This window comes from Gymnogyps californianus, chromosome 3 (assembly GCF_018139145.2).
Source record: "Gymnogyps californianus isolate 813 chromosome 3, ASM1813914v2, whole genome shotgun sequence".
In the NCBI taxonomy this organism is placed as follows: domain Eukaryota; kingdom Metazoa; phylum Chordata; class Aves; order Accipitriformes; family Cathartidae; genus Gymnogyps; species Gymnogyps californianus.
In genome coordinates, this window is record NC_059473.1 from 101,354,999 (window position 1) to 101,372,141 (window position 17,143).

At 39.5% G+C, this 17,143-nt stretch overlaps 2 protein-coding genes across 2 annotated transcripts in view; both read right to left on the reverse strand.

Annotated features, from left to right (window-relative positions):
• TINAG (tubulointerstitial nephritis antigen) overlaps window positions 1-6,405 on the reverse strand; it is a 48,674-nt gene extending 42,269 nt beyond the window's left edge. The window contains exons 1-2 of the mRNA XM_050894793.1: window positions 6,036-6,405; window positions 1,029-1,092 (exon numbers count right to left, since the gene is read on the reverse strand). Coding sequence (XP_050750750.1) covers window positions 1,029-1,092; window positions 6,036-6,405 — 434 coding nt within the window. The remainder of the gene's footprint in view (window positions 1-1,028; window positions 1,093-6,035) is intronic.
• A 7,450-nt stretch (window positions 6,406-13,855) lies between these two features.
• The window catches only part of MLIP (muscular LMNA interacting protein), a gene marked incomplete at its 5' end in the record, with an annotated part of 69,720 nt that continues 66,432 nt past the window's right edge, over window positions 13,856-17,143 (reverse strand). The window contains 2 exons of the mRNA XM_050893972.1: window positions 13,856-14,200; window positions 16,349-16,383. Of these exons, the coding sequence (XP_050749929.1) occupies window positions 16,357-16,383 (27 nt within the window). The remainder of the gene's footprint in view (window positions 14,201-16,348; window positions 16,384-17,143) is intronic.

Genomic DNA, 17,143 nt, shown 5'->3' on the forward strand with positions numbered 1-17,143 from the left:
GTAAGAATATCACTGAGCAGAAAATGAATTGTCAAAGGAAAAATATGCACTTTAACAGCAGAAGGAAGATGGAGGGGAAAAAAGTGTAAACAACATAAATGTCACATAGTATTTATGAAAACACAATGCTACTTCTCACTACTTCGCTACCTAATGAATCCTAGTTGGAACAAGGTGGGAAAGTTTACAGCTTGTGGGAAAGGTCGTATTTGAAAAATTTTGCTTCCATCTTTGTGATACCAAACCATGAAAAAAGGCAATGTCCTGTAAATGAGATGTTTTGAGGAAGTTTCACTCTGGAAACCCAGAAAGGAGCCATGTAGCCGTAGACACCTTGCTCCAAGGACCCTGGGCTGAAGTCAGGGCAGTGAGGGCCCCAGCCCTGTTTGGGTGCTGCTGGAGCTCCTTGAGCTGCCCTGGGGCTGGAGGTGCAGGGCTGGTTTCTGGAGAGGCAAAGCAGGGAAGCGGCTCCGGCAGCCGACTGCCAGGGCCGGCGGCAGAGCTCCTCTGCCTGTGCTGTCTGCTCCTGTCCCAAGGCAGAGAAAGGGATGCTCAAACAGTTCATCCCTTTCCTACATAAATATACATACATATATTCTTCCCTTATAAAGTAATGTAAGGTCTCATCGCTCATGCCAAAGAAACAGAGGAAGGCTTTCTAAAATATTCCCCTAAATTTTAATGATATTTGTTTTGTCTGTGTTCAGGTCAATGCCCAGGTTTAGGCTGAAACCATTTTGACTCAGGTCAGAGCCAGCAGATTGACTGAGCAGGAATAGAATTAGGCCAGTGAGGAGGAGATTTTAATACTCTCATTTTCATATCTCAGTTAGAAAGCCCATTGACCTCTTGCCATTCCTCTAAATTGGCTGTAATCTAGTTCTAAAATACCTTAATACAGCACTACTTTTCCAGCCATTTTGATTTGATTACCTGTTTAATATGAATTTAAGGATGCTCACTACCTTAATTCCTGTTTCATGACATATGCTAATTAAAATTCAATTTGCTGTTCTCTGAAACGTTACCAGGAATTGCAGTTGTCTTTAATTATTGTTCCTTCTCCGTAATATCGGCCATCTTTATAACAACCTGCCAATATAACATATAGATGTGTGAAAAAAATAATCATTTTTGAAGTGAATTAACTCAAAACTCTTGCTACTATTGAATTAACTGGTTGTATGTGGTATGCATAAATTTTTTAGTTAAAGTCGGCAACATGTATTTCCAGTTTCTTCCAAGTAATGAAGGCAGTTTGATGTATTCTAATTTTTTACCAGGTACATTATCATTCATAGTAAATAAAATCAGCAACAGATTCAAAACACCCACTGAAAAATTATCTTACATGTAAATAAAAATAATTCTTCAAATAAAGTTATTTTCCAGTAATAAACTTAAAAAGAATACATTTCTAATAAAAATCATTTTCTAATTGGCAATTAAAATAGAAATAAGTTTTGCCAGTTATAGACTGTAAAAAATTAATTCCAAACCTATTGTAATATATTCTTTTCCCTCGCTAGCTTAATTCCTTTTTGAAAAACAGATAGATCAATTATGTTTCAAGGCAAATGTATGTTTCATATACTCTCCAAAACCCAGTATAAAACCTAAATTGAGTGATGATTTTTCCAAACAAATACATGCCTCCTACTTTTTTTCTTTGATAACACTTCACTGAGAAAAGACTTTTTGTGTATTTTAAGATCTTCCACAAGAACTGTTTCTTCAGTGCACTTGATTGTCAAAACTTCAGTAAAAGAAAGATCCAGAACGCCTGCGCAGGGCTTTGGATCAAGTCTGTAATAAACGTTGTACATTTATCACATGGGTCTTTGTTTTCCAGCCTGTTTTCACGGTTCCTCCACTGACGAGCCTACAGGTAGAGATCATGTTCCTTCCCCCACTGAAAGAGTTTGGAGCCAGAACCCCCAAGTTTTCCTTTCTCATCCGTTTTCAAGAAGCTTAAGCCATATTTCATATTAATATAGTGTTGACTTGCATTTGCATTATATCACGCTTTTTCCCCCCCCCCAAGTGTGAGGAAGGCCATCCCCCTCCCATGGCAAGGGCTGGAGTTTGTCTGCCCAGACAAACACATGCATGCCTCGGCTGCCTGGACCTCCTTCACTGGCAGGAGAGAAGTATGGACTTCTAAGCCATAGCTAACTTCATCCCGAAGTGCAGAAGTAGACTAGAGCTGATAAATTAATTATAAGCGCCTGTCTTTCCCTGTTAGTCATACAGCAGGCTATGTTAGCTAGCACAGACGTAGGTGAGATATGTGCCGCCTAAGCAGTCTGAGGCCCAAAGTGTCTGCTCGAATTCAGCTTCTAAGATCCGAGACATTTTTCAGAGAACAGCCAAAGCAAATTACTTGTGTTACAGTTTGTCACAGTCTGCCACAAAGTCAGCATCAGACAGTAGCTGGAGGGAGGCATCAGGCAAGATATTTCAAATATATCGAGGGAAGTAAGTATTGATGCAGCGTCTGAGCGACAGGACGGAGCCTCACTGGAGCTCTGCTGGCAGGCCTCACTGCCCATGCCCGAGAAAAAATGCAAACCTGGACAAGTACAGAAGAAGCTTTCTAATAATGTATGCTCAGGGAATTGAAGATTAAAACCATACAGTTTCTTTAGTCTAGCCAAATTAAGATTTAGAGGGCCAAGAGTGCTGCCTGAGGCATCAGTGGCAGAGAGCAGAGATATCTAAGCTAAAAGACACTGTTTGCATGAGAACACAGCGAGATTGTCTGGCCGTGAATATATTAGGTTGGAATATTAGTATTTTAAGTGGGAAATTAATTAATTTGAAGACGCAGCCTGATGACTTTATGAATGGGATTATATGATGTGAAAATCGTGATTGGAAGGCAGAGTATTTGATAAATGAAGACTTCCCTCCCAGTCCAGCGTTCCTACACCCTTACAGCTCTTACTTTATTTGGCCCCAGTATTGATGTAAGTACTTCTATCAGTGAAATATCTTCAGGTTTACTCACTTGTAGGCCAGATTCTGACTGTGTAGTGTAAAAGCAATTAGCAAACTCTCTGGATGTCAATTTTACACCACCACCAGGGTGAGAATCCAATGTGTTGACTCTGGCAGGGTTTTTTGTACCATCAGAGTAATTGAAACAAAAAGATAAAATAAATAATAAATATAGTCAATAAATAAAACTCTAACAGTTCTTCTAATAACAAAAATAAAAATAATAACAGTAAAAAAATCCAGAACTTCTGTTTGGTATCTAAGGCAGGAATGTGCACAGTTTCTTCTGAAACTACACAGGAAAGCCGTCAAAACATCCTTTATGCTGGGTTCATAAAGGCAAAGTCAAAGCAGTTCCACATAGTTAAATCAAGACTGGCCCTCAGCATGGTGCACTCCATGGAAGAAATCACAGCGTAGCTTACTGCTGCCGTGCACCAAGTCAGTGAATAGACAGCGATCCAGAAATAAAGCACTGAGCAGTTTTATTGCTGCTCATTCCAGCCCATGTAAAGTACTTCAGTTTATTGGTTTATTTAAAGAAATATGACTCAGGAAGCACTAAGAGCAAAACCACAGGCAACCAAAAGATCAAAATCTTCCAGGTGAAAAGTACTTTGGTGTATGTGATCTTCTAGTGCTTCAATAATTCTTAGCCAAAGGCAGAAGTGTAGTCTCAGTTACTAGAAGTCAGCTAATATACTGATGTCATTTCTAAAAATGCTTCCTAGTTTGCTTAATCTTCAGGCGTTCAGTCCTTTTTGTTTCTCCATTTTTTCCTTCCGATTAGATTCCCTCTTCCCTGTTCCTCAGACATTCAAGTTCTAGAAAGTTCCTTTAGAGTTATTTTTTTTTTCCTACTGTATTTTGGCTGCTTTTCTCCTTTTACCCTTTAAATTATTTACATAACAAATATCCAATAAACAGATTTAAAAAAGCTTCAGACTTTCCGTCAGGGAAACACTTTAAGGATCAGAAAAACATGATCTTGTTTTGAGATGAGATATAAAAAAAAAGATATAAACTCACCTATAGGACAAATAAAGGTACTTGAATAGAGTAAATATAATTGTTACCTCTGTGTCATGGTTTAACCCCAGCCAGCAACTAAGCACCACGCAGCCGCTTCCCCCTCCACCTTCCCAGTGGGGTGGGGAGGAGGAAAGGAAAAAAAGTAAAACTCGTGGGTTGAGATAAGAACAGTTTGATAACTAAAGTAAAAATAAAATACACTACTAACTAAGAATAATAATAATTGTAATGAAAAGGAATACCACAACAACAACAAAAAAAAAAAACCAAAACACGCAAGAAAAGACAAGTGATGCACAATGCAATTGCTCACCACCCGCTGACCAATGCCCAAGTCGCAATCCGCCCCTCCCGGCCAACTCCCCCAGTTTATATACTGGGCATGACATTCCATGGTATGGAATACCCCTTTGGCTAGTTCAGGTCAGCTGCCCTGGCTCTGCTCCCTCCCAGCTTCTTGCACACCTGCTTGCTGGCAGAGCATGGGAAACTGAAAAGTCTTGGCTTAAGATAAGCGCTACTTAGCAACAACTAAAACCTCAGTGTGTTATCAACATTATTCTCACTAAATCCAAAACAGAGCACTGTACCAGCTACTAAGAAGAGAGTTAACTCTGTCCCAACCGAAACCAGGACACTCTGGCAGGTATGTACAGTCCAGGAGTCACAAAACTGTGAACACACATGCAAAAAATTGGATTAAGAAAGGCAGTAAAAATATTACCCTCACCTATTCCCTTATCTAAACCTTCTGTTACACTTTTACCTTTTAGAGGTAGACCTACGGCAGGGCCCACAAGGCAGACTACAAGGTTTTGTAGTGATTCCTTTCCATGAAACAGTTTGCCAAACTAGACCCGCAGGCTGTCAGCTCTGGAGCAGAAACGCTGCTAAATGTTTATGCAGAGCTTACGACAACAACCCTCTGATCTGTTGGAAATAATATACACCACTGCACCAAATAAATATGAAACAAATGTCTTTATTTACATAAATCATAGAACATTCTTTTAGATGATTAGAAACACTTTGGAAAATCAAATTTGTTTTACAGCATTTCTGTCACTCCCACTTATCAGATTTTGGCTGCATGCCTGGCTTACGGGCACAGCTTCCTGAAGAGCTTGTGGTCTGAGTGCTGGAATGCAAGCAGCGGGGTTATTGCAAAGAAATGTTTAATTTTAAAAAGTCATGGTAGTATTTTTGTTGATTTTAGCCTTTTGAAAGTTTGGTACAGTCTCCACGTTTTCAGCCAGATTTGGTCTACCAATAGTAAGAAGCTACATAGTCTTGAAATCCACAATTCTAAACTTTTCTCACCAGCAGAGATTTGGCCTATGCAGGAATCAAGGGAGGACCAGCTGTTTGTACGTCATTTTTTTGCAACCTCTAGTTCTAAAAAAAATAGTCTGAGTTTAGAGTAGTCCCAGAGGAACTTCCACTACAAACTAACTAATAAGAAACTAAAATATGCCAGAAATCCTTGTTCTAACCACATCCTTTCACCTACTCCTGCACCTGAGCTGTCGCAGGAAAAATAGTGTCCCACAGGAAAGCTATGCTAGATTAAAACCGTTGCAGAATACCTCAGAGCACTATCATTCAGGATAACCCTCAGTTTTCTTGATGATTTATTTGTACTGAAGGATACAAAAATTTAGAGCTTGCTGTTCATCTCATGTTGATCTGTGAAGCTCTATTGAAACTGTTGAGATTACACTAATCTTGACCCAATGAGATTATCTCTGAGAAGTTTCAGGTAAAACAGAGGTTCTGTCCAACAGAAATATGATCTAACCAACACTAAAAATATATCCCTAGAGGCAAAGAAATAACAGCAAGCATAATTCTTACTCTAGTTTCATGCTCAGTGTCTTTGTCCACTATGTCTTTAGTCACATTTTTAGTATGTATACACTCTAAAGATTAATCAGTAATTTTACTTCCAAGTATATTTTTATCGTGATGCACTAATGCCAACTGAGCACTTTCTCTGTACCTACCCGAAGTTGGAGGCGGCCAAGGTTCATCTGACCTGGTGGGCTCAACGGGGTGGTCACAGACATCCCAGTAGTCAGCACAACAGTCTACAGGGCCAGGAAAGCCTGAGGCACAGAACTGGTCACAGTAACATATAGCTGCTTTGGAGACGATGTTAAAGCTGCAGTCATCATCTCTTCCTGTGCAACAGCCACGTACCCTGCAGGACCTTCCCTGGTACAGACTCCTTTTTAGCCTGTTCCACTTCACAGAACCACTATCTTCAACAGAGTAAAGTCCTTGGGGGAAATTTCTTCTAAAGTCAAGCTTCTTTGCCATCCAAACTTCACTTGCAATGCAATATAAGAGCAATATCTGACTTTTGAGCCACATTCTTCTGCCTCTAGCAGCCTTTTTTGAGGCTTTCTGTGCTTCACTTTATCAGTAAATGTTCATTTACTGTAGACGTAATACCTTCAGTTAGTATTCAGAAAGAAATCTGAACAGAAAGCTGCAGACTACGGTTTTCTAGGAAGACTCTATATGTGTTAATTATTAGTCAGACATGTTGTAAACTGATTTATTTGCCCAAGATACAGAGATACTGGGAACAGAGCCACAACTATGTATTCATCTTTATGAAATGTTGGGTGCATTCTTTTGCAAGTGAGAAAGTTTATAGTAAAGGTTTCAGAATATACAGAATATACATGGTCCGATATTTTAGTTCTATATTTTTAACTTCTAAAATCAAAACAATGGGGGAATGAGTACACTGTGTCAAAGGAAGCTCGCTTTCTTTCGGGCTTCATTTACCTGTAATTAATATGTTCTCCATATGATTAGAAACTATATAACACTTAGATTGCATTTCATCTACATTTTCCTTTCTGATATGCAGGGCTGTATCACTGCAGTGAACTTATCGTCATCCCCCATTTCAGTCTTGTTTCCAGTGATCTAGCTTAGCTTTATATGCTTCATTTTGCACTATTTTACCGTGGGCAAATTCAGAAAAAGTCAGGTGATAGTCAGTATAAACTATTACCCAAAAATATTCTTTTAAGGTTTGCATTTCTTTAGTCAAAATGAACTTGGCAATCATTGTAAATAGCGTAATAAATATCCACCAATGTGTGTTCATTCCTATTTAAAAAGGAAATGGCTATATTAATAAAACCACACAGAAAACCAGAGCAGATATCAAAAGATAAGTTTAACAGCCTTTACTACTTGATCTATGATCTCCAGGTTTTTGAACAGCAGACCTAAAGAAATATGCATGGTACTGTTACCAAAACTTAAAAGCTTGAGAAAAAAGCAGCAAAGAACTTTGAAGTTCCTAGCAGAGATAGCACATAAGGTTAAATTGCAAAAAATATCATAGTTTCAAATCTGAACAGTTACAAGACAATTTAAGTCCCCAAAGCTGAACAAGCAGAAGTAAAAACCAGTCATCCCTCTGTCTCCATTTTGTAGTAAATGAGAGGAACCTGGAGAAGCTGATCGTAGACTGTTTTCTGGGGAATGAAGGGGATCTTTCCCTTTGTGACTTCAGCTGGGCTGTTCAGTGCTGCAGGAAGTCATAGCACCAAAGGGCAGCTACTTTTAAAGCACAGCTGGCAGCACAGCTGGTTTGGATGCATTGCCATGAATGGCAGAGACATTAAGAGGGAATGTGTGTGTGTGTATGTTTATATATATGGGCTTGTAATCCAAATGTTCAAGTCCTTAATACAATTTCTTGCCAGCAGTTCTTTTATTGGACCTACCTCCCACACTGTCCCCACCACAGCTAAAGAATTGCGGATGACGGAAAATTGCATCGGACCACACAATTTTTATTTTGCTCTGTTGCAAGCAATCTTCTGTGTGGAAGTTAACAGAAAGGCCAAGGTCAGCAACATGCAACCACTGTACATCACATAATAGGACATAAATCTTAACCTTCAAATTTACTCTGTGGTTTTTTTATTAGGTTTTTTTTATGAGACAAAAATCTGGACAACGTTAAGTCTGTTACTGACTACGATAATGCAGCAAATATAACGTGAGGAAAATGAGAAATGGCATGTTCATGGAAACTCAGGTGAAGTGCTCACTAGAAAAGATAATCCAGTTCTTTTCCTTATGTCTATGCAGCTCCATCAGTTCCAAGAGAATGACTCCTGATTTGCACTGACATTAACAAAACGCAAATCTTCTTTGTTATTGCAGATCTTTGGAAATATTTTTACAAAGTTATCTCCTTGCTCAGGAAGCATAAGAAAGAAAAAAAGCTGCCATATGTGATAAACGTTATCAACCAGTGAGATTAAGTGAACAGACATATATCTGTGTTTTAAGTTACAGACCTCTGGTTTCATTTGGTTTTGTTTGGTGGTTTTTTTTAATTTTCAGTTTTAAAGACTTGTTGATGATAAACCAGAGGCAAGGGATTTGCTTGGAAATTATGTGAGCTAGTTTACACAGAAATGAGATTTCTTTTAAAGGGACATGAAAGCGTAACTTGTGCTTCTAAACAGCTTTGTTTTGTGACACAAGAAACTGTGCTGAAACTTGATAAAATCTATTTTTCCCTATTGTTGGCATGTGTTCAAACCTTAAAAAAAACCATGAATCTATTCTATTGTGGTTCAGCAAGTAATATTTTTATTTCAGTAGTTTCCTTTGTAAGCAAAAGTAGCTCTCTGTTCACTGTATGAGAGCACGCATTGACTTACCTGTTACTTTTTAGAAACATTTAAACATGATCCTTTTTCTATTGAAGATTAACCTATTCCAAGCATAACAGCTCTGCTAAGCTTTTGAGTTAGGGTCCTAGTCCTTGTTCTAATCTGCACTGTTAAGTACAAAAATATCTGACTTGTACCTGTTTCAGCACTACCTGATATCTACCCTTGAGCTTCAAAAAACACCACACATTTGACAGGAATTCAAATATTAATATCACTGAACACTTGGTGGAGTAACAAATAAAAAACAGTTTAAAATGTCTAAGAATCTCTTGAAAGCTGCAGCAGGATTATTCCACAGCCTTTCTTTCAAAAGTCTCCCTGATTTGTCTGAATGAGCCTATAGGGCATCATAAAAATCTCATTTCTAATCACAGTCAGAGTACAGGCGATAGCAGTGGCCAGCAAGGCTCTGGGTGCTGAAGGTCACTCCCAGGACAGATGGTAGAGCCCACCCCATCAGAAGACCACGGCACCTTCCCTTCTCCTGGCTGCCGCAAGTGGACCGGGGTCAAGCCTTGCGCCCAGACCCAGAGGGAGAATTGCAGTACTGCTACCTTGTGCCAGGAAAATGAAGTGACTCTCAGCCAGTTTAGGAAGAAACCAGGACGCCAGTGCCCAGTTCAGTCATTTACGAGTAGACACAACTCAATGCATCAGAGAACCCATGTAATTGCTTATCTCCAGTTTAAACCCTGCAATGATATGGGCCATCCCTTTCTTTGAACTCAAACGGAAATTTAAATGATGTCTCCTTGCACAAAATACATCACTGATTTGTAATGACTGCAATAGTTTATACTTGCTACTCTTTATTATTAATGGCTGCAAAGCAGTAAAAGTTTTTAAAGTAAAAACACTTCACCAAAAGTATTATCCCATAATATCTTCTCTCTCCCATGTACTAACAGCAGAATAGGATTCATTCTCCCAAACTGTGAGTGACTAGCCCCTAGATGTGTTTATGCAGAGAAAAGCTGTGTGTTGAAGTGATTTTCTCCATGTCACTTTGGTGTCCGTATGTTTGGAGCAGGCGCAGGAATGGGGGGTGCTTTCACCCTGTTTGGCACAGCCTGGCAGCTCACTGCTGTGGGTCATTGGCATGGCATTAAACAGTGCCACTTTTAATTTAAACATTTCAGGGCTGCCTGTCTCAATCCTTATGATGCTAATCCAAGTTACGTATAACTCAGAATAATGGTGGCTTAGGTGACAAATTTCATCAGATGTCTAAGTAGAGTCCTGCCATAGTGCAACTTGCTATACACAGCCTCTGGGACCAACGCCCAGTTCCTCAGATATTTATATCAACAGATTTAGGGTCAGAGTCAGAGGTAGAGGAAGAGAAACTGACACCAATTGCCCGTGCCAAAGAAATCCCATTCCTCACACACACAGATTCATACACACAAGTACTCAAGCACTCAGAGTCAACAACCACAGGTAAAAGAAGATGACATTATAGGTATTACATTGTACTAAGTGGTTGCTACAGCCTCATAGCCTTTTCATTCTTCCCACCACAGTAATGTACCACACATGCTTCCCATCCCAGCTGCATCACTTGGTCAACCTCAAGGCAGCAGGTGCCATCTCATTCTTCTTATTGTTAGCCGTGCTCCAGCATTGCCCTGAGGTCAGCCCACTCTGGGCTCAGTCAGATAAATACATGTGAAGAATGGGGGAACCTGTGCCTGAACCAGCACAGTATGCATGCAGCCGCACAGCTGCAAGTGCTCTCCTAAACAGTGTTTCACTATGGCTTGCAGAAGGGGTAACAGCAGTCACTGTGGCTTGGATCTGGATAGGAACCTCTCAGGAGACACAACCAGGCATGGAAATCTTGGCAGTGGCCCCAACACAGGGGCATATCATGGTCCACACATATCATGGACCATATGCCACCTTCGTTATGCTGTCAGGGCAGATTATTGCGGACAGTTTAGCCTGTGCATGGCTGCACATGGCTTCAGAGAGGTGATGCTTGCAGTGACCTTGCGAATCCCAAATCTCACCAACCAGTTAGAGGTGAAGAAGGGGAACATACTGTATTTCACTGTCAATATGAGCTGTAAGAAGGTGTTGTGCTCGTGTTGCATGGCAGATGTGTACCTACCGGTGTTCATCTCAAATGTGTGGCACTATCTGATCCCACCAGTGAATGTTGGCACCCCAAGACTAAACGCTTCTCTTGACCATGGGTAGACTGACAAGGGCAGAGGCAGAAGTAGCCTCCCAAACCAATACTAGAAACCTGAACAGGTTGTCCAGGTGACTACTATTAGTCTTACCACCAAGCAGGCTTAGAGGTGCTTTGGATACATATTAAGTTTGGCGTTATTGCAACGTGAGTGTCACCAGTCCACTTCTAGAGAAGCCAGTGTGCAGCAGGCTCTTCCCTTAACTTGTCAGCTACTCCGTGCCTTTTGCTTTGGGGTATATGACTTGACTAGTGTAGAAACAGCCTAAGATTGCCCTGTGTATGGCTAGATACTACTCCTTGCATGTGAGAGCAGTCTTACATAGAAATCAGCAGCTAATTTTTGTTCAGATACCTTTTACAATGTACAAAGAGATGCTGCAAGAATGATATATATTAACATGCTCACCAACACCAGTAAGGCAGCCAGTGAGCCTGTGCAGGGTAGGCAAGCATCGGTCAGGTGGGGAAGGACTGGGCTTCTTAATCCTCATAACAGGCTGATCCTCAGTGTTGCTGGGTTGCCACTTTCTGATTCTCTGCTGTTCAGGATTTTTTATACCTTAAGGTATAGATTTTTTCCTTTTGTATCCTGGAGCTGCTACTGATACACTTTTAACAAAATGCTTCTCTCTGTACTTTCACTTTTCTCATTTTGCATAGCTTTAGCTTGTGAACTTCCCAATATTTAAGCAATTTTCCCATTAAAACTGAATCAAGACCACAGAGCTGTGCCACACCAAATCAGGCTTTGGATCCCAGACAGCTGAACCCTTGGGCCAAGGGCTGCCCTTAGTCTGATGCAGCAACCAAATTTTCTCAAGTAATGAATTCTGACCCTCCTTCCCATGGCCCATTTTATGTCACTGCCCAGATACATCCCTTGTGCTAGGCCAATCTCCCTTCTGACCACTTGGTCCAACTTTAATAAGTCTTTTTTTGCCAGCTTGAGTTGTAGCACACAGCAACAACAGAAACACCATAAGTATGCACAGGATGAGGTGAACACTGTGTATCAGACCGCGAGAAAGGATGAGGGAAAAAGGGGACCATCAGCCCTCACTAAACGTAGGCAGTCATTCTGATCCTGAAAGGAATGTGTCTTTTACCATAAAAATAATGAATAGAAGCAGGGTAAAGGCATCAGAACTTGGACTAAATATATTACACTATTGAATAAGCAGCATCCATTAATTTTATAGTACTACTGAAGAAGCAATCAATTTTTTGTGTTGAGTTTTGCTCTTTATAATCTCTCCTTAAAGGATTTTTTTTTCTTAATACTTTTTCCATTGGTTTCTCAGGATAGACTTCCTAGACTGTAATTGCCAATATACTCTCATTTTTCATTCATAGATGGAAGCTGTTTGAACAGATAGGAAAACTGTTTTTTAAAGTATGCACAGATGAACAAACTCACAAACCCAGATGTCAACAAAAGAATTCCTCTTCTGCCTTTCCTATAATCCCAGTAGTTCTTTCTCTTGCTTGTGTTCCTTCCACTTATGGGCTTCAGTCTACCACCTGGGCTAATTTAAACCTAAACCATACCATGTGAATAATTCTCTTGGCTAGACATGCTAGATGGGATTTTTGCTTTACAAAAATGAAATTCCAGAGGAAAAGAAAGTTGAGTTTGGAACAAATTCAGAACAAAGCAAATGCTTTGAAAAAATGGGCAGAAAAGCTTACTAAGACTTTTGAGAATCACACAGATCACACTGGTTCTAAATATGAATTTTTCCTACTTCAGCACTCTACTGAAAAAGAGAAATACTACTAGGTCCTTGGTGCGTAGACCTATTACATCTTGTACAACAGTTGTAACACATTTATAGTTACAGATGTGCTTATATGTAGGAATTTATAACTATTTTTTTAAGTTTTCCATACCCTTTGTTATATGTACCTATATGTGTTGATTTCTGTCCCCCGGAACTCTCTCTTGAACTCACTGAAATGCTTTTCTCAATTTTTTTTTTCACCATCTGGTTAATGGGTATGCTGTCCACAAGATGTACACACTTAACTTCTATTATTTTTCCACTGAGAAAGGAAACTAATACAAAAACAAATCTTATATGTCTATCAAAACTGATATGTCTATCAGTTTAACTGCAGGCTGGATTGAAATTACACCAGGTCCAACAGTGCAAGAGGCTGAGCAGCCTAAGGACTATTCAGTTTAAACTGTTTTTCATTTTAATGTTTTAACTGATGATAATATTTTATAAATTAGTTAATCACATTAATTTTAATCAAAGAAGCAGCAATTCTCATTAAAATATTAATCTTAACCACAACACATAGCAATGTGTCAGGAGGTAAAATGCTCCTGCACACCAGGACAGGGCTGCGATGCAAAGGTCCTGAACATATACGTACCTGTGGGGTGATGTGATGTTCAAAGGTTCAAGGGATCAGGGAGAAGGCAGTTGACTCATGCAAGCATAGATGGTCAGCTTCCTTAGACTTTTAGAATGCATTTTGGAAGCAAATTGTTTAAGATCCAGGCTCGGAGAACATTGTGTGAGACCAGCACAGGGTCAAAAAAGCAGCAGCATAAACTGGAGGGGAAAGTGGTGATTCTTCCACGTGCACCAGGAGTGCAGCTGGTAATTCTGCCTGCACTCACCAGCTGGCACGGAGACTGCATGGACAAAAGGGTTATGAATATTGCATGGCAGGGAGGAATCGCTGTGCATGCTGATTGCTGTGGGTGCTGACAGAAACGTGAATAATTCCTGGAGTATTTAACAAAACATAAGTGTCTGTGTGGTGGCAAAATGTGACCAAGCCTAAGCACGTGGGAGTATTCCTTTCGCAACAATGCTGGCATTTGTTCTCAGCTATTTGAAATACATGGAGCTAGATTTACAGGAGTAAAAATAAGGATCACAACAAACGCTTTGCAACAAAAATACAGCTTTATTTAATTTCAACATTTATATGATTTCTAAAGAAAATATGCTGTGTTATATTGGGCATGTCTTAAACCAGCAAGCACTTCAAGAAATGATATTTCGATATGACACATTCATGTGTGTATCTCTGGGGTTAATTATGCTAGTACATAAGATTATCTCTTGAAAGAATATTTGATTGTTTTTACTGCTTTGCAATTAGCATACTGGAAGCATTTTTTTTTTTTTTAAATGGTGCTTTAAATAACATCTGTGCCATGGATTCCTTCTCAGTATAGAAACAGGCCTCAAAATACTCTACAGTTTTAGCTCTTGATCCTAATTCGGGGCTGCAAAAGAAGAGTTTTCACATGAACACAAGTTGTCAAAAATACAGATTAGTAAACTGTATAACATGCACTCAGGTCACTTAGTTTTCCTAATTTATACAACCTGATGATGTGGCTAGCAAATGTAACTCATAATTTCATGGAAAAAAAGCCCTAAAGACATATTCATCCACCTCATTTGTGCTATAGCTGTGGGAGAAGATAACAGCTGATAGACCAAACCTACCCTGTGAGATGCTTGCCTGTCTTTGCAGCAGCCTGAGGTAAACTGTTTTAGCACTTAAATTTCCACATAGCTGCAACTGTCCAAATTCTAAACTAAATCTCTCTTCCTGAAATTTAGGCCCATTTCTTTTTCTCCTACTCTCAGGAAGGATGGAGAAGTGACTAATATCCCTTTATAACAGTCCATTATGAAGAGATATGAACTGCTGTGCCTCTATTCTGTCCTTATTTCTCTTCTATGTGAAGACACTGAAACCTTTACATCTTTTCTGAATCTCCCATTTGTTTCCCACATCCCGTGCAACTGATTCTTCACTAATACTGAACAGAGACAAGTAATTCCCTCCATTGTATTATAAGCACTCCCTTCAATATCTCCCTGGAATGGCATTTTTCGTAAGAGCATCGCCTCTTCAACTCAGTTTATGATTCAGTTTGTGGTCCCCTGTAATCCTCAGGTTCTCTCCTGCAGTATTATTGTCATTCCTTTTCTGTCTGTGCTTTTCAGATTTCTTTGTATTTGTTTTCAATGAATTTTATCGTATTGATTTCAAGCCATTCCTCTAATGTAAGTGACATTTTTTGAATTCTAATCCTGCCTTCCAAGCTGCTTGCAAGTTCTCCCAAATGGCCATTATCTGTAAATTTGGTAAGCTTACTGTCCATGTGATCGAGCAAGTAGTTAATGGCAATGTTTTATAGTGCTAGAGCTAGAAGACAGCATTGTGGAAGCCTGTGTGAGATGTTCTCCCACTTCAGCAGCAAATGATTGTTCTCAGAATCCAGCTTTCCCGTCAGTTGCACATCTACCTTATGTGAATTTCATTTAGTCCATATCTGCTTGCTTGCTTATGAATGTCATGTGGGACTGTGTCGAAGATACGCTGCGCCAGACACATCCCCTATATCTGTTTTGCTGTCAAAGAAGGAAATGAGATCAACTTGATAGGATTTGTTTCTGACGTGTCCCTGTGCAAGTCCTCTTATCTCCTTACTGCTCTCTAGATGCCTACAAATGGGTTGTTTAATACTTTGTTCCACTGTCTTGGAAATGCTGTTAGGGCTGACTTTTCTGTAATTCTTTAGATTTTCCTTTCCTCCTTTGTTAGATATGACATTGTGTTTGCCTTTCTCCAGTTTTCTAGGAACTTACTCATCCTGCTAATCACTAGTGTTTGAGAAATTGCTTTGGTTAAGTATTTTAAGGGTAAGTTTCATAAGGCTGTGCCATCCTGAATACTCCAATTTACGTCAATATTCCTTCAGGTGTTCTTTTCCTTTTCTGTCCATGATCCTACTCCCAAATTCTTAATAATAACTAAAATAAACTTTTAATCATAATTAACCTTTTTTTGTGAAGACTGAAACAAAAAAAAAAAAGCATTGAACATTTCAGTCTTTTCTATATCACCTATTTGCTGACCTCCCTTGTTACGCACTACATATTATATCTGCTCTTAAGCATGGCGCATTATTTGCAATACAGTATTGTTTAACTCTAGTAACCCATTCATTTTAATGGCATTATGTAGTTATGCACTCAAATATAAAATAATATTCATCTTATTTCAATGACATTACTTCACAATTTAATTCCAGACCATACCTCAATTTCTTCCAACTGTTTGATTGCATCCCACTTAAAATTAATTAAATTGTGACTTTATTCTGTGATGCTAAGAAGTGGAATTATTCTGCATTGGTAATTGTTAATAGAAAATCATTCACCAAACATAGCCAGCTTATTATCCAAACACTATTATATAGCTAATGGATTTGTGTGTATGCAACACAAATTGTATAGCTAAAGCATCCTATCATCTTTTTAAAAAAAATCATAAAATTTTTTTAAAGTGACACTGAAGAAGTAGTTACATATTCAAAGTGTGACTGTAATCAAGTCAGAAAAATAGTAATACTCACCATCACAGCTAAACAGAACTTCTTTCATTGGCAACCTGTAGAAAAAAGGGAAATAAAAGGTGAAAACAAAGTGGAGAGGAGAATAAAAACTGCACTATGTTAAGCAGGCACAGTTCTACAAACTGGTGGACAACTTCATACAGCACCTTGTCTTTTTAAAACATTGGTTTCCTGCACTGTTAATTTATAACTATGCTCACTGAACTGGGGATGATTTTTTACGCGTTGACATGTTTGAGGAAGTATACTGCACACAGCAAATTTCAACAGACAAGCATCACCTTGGCTAAATACACGTTAGAGGACATTTCAGACTCATGTTGTGTTTCCACTTGTTTTTTGGACAACGTCCTGGAGGACAGAGCATGTGGCCAACCTTGCATTCACATGGCATGGATGTTGTTTTCCTTCACCTTAGCAAGGCTTTCAACACAGTCTCCTACAGTAACCTGCTAACCAAACTGAGAAGCAGGGTGGACTACAGAGTGGATGAATAATTGGCTGGACCACTGGTCTAAAAAGATAGTAGTCAACAGTTCAAATTCTCTGTTCCAGGTGGCATTTCAAAGGATGCTAGAATGACATCTCCATCAGGGACCTGGGTGGTAGGAGAGCCTACATGTCCAGGAAGTCTGGATATTCTAACTTGGAGGGGAGGGAGAGACCGATACACTGAGGATACAGCTCCCATTCTGGAGGACTTTTGCCAGACTGGAGGAACGGGCTAGTATGAGCTTTGTGAACAAAGGCAAATACAAAATCCTGCATCTGGTGGGGGACAAGGGGGGCGGAGGA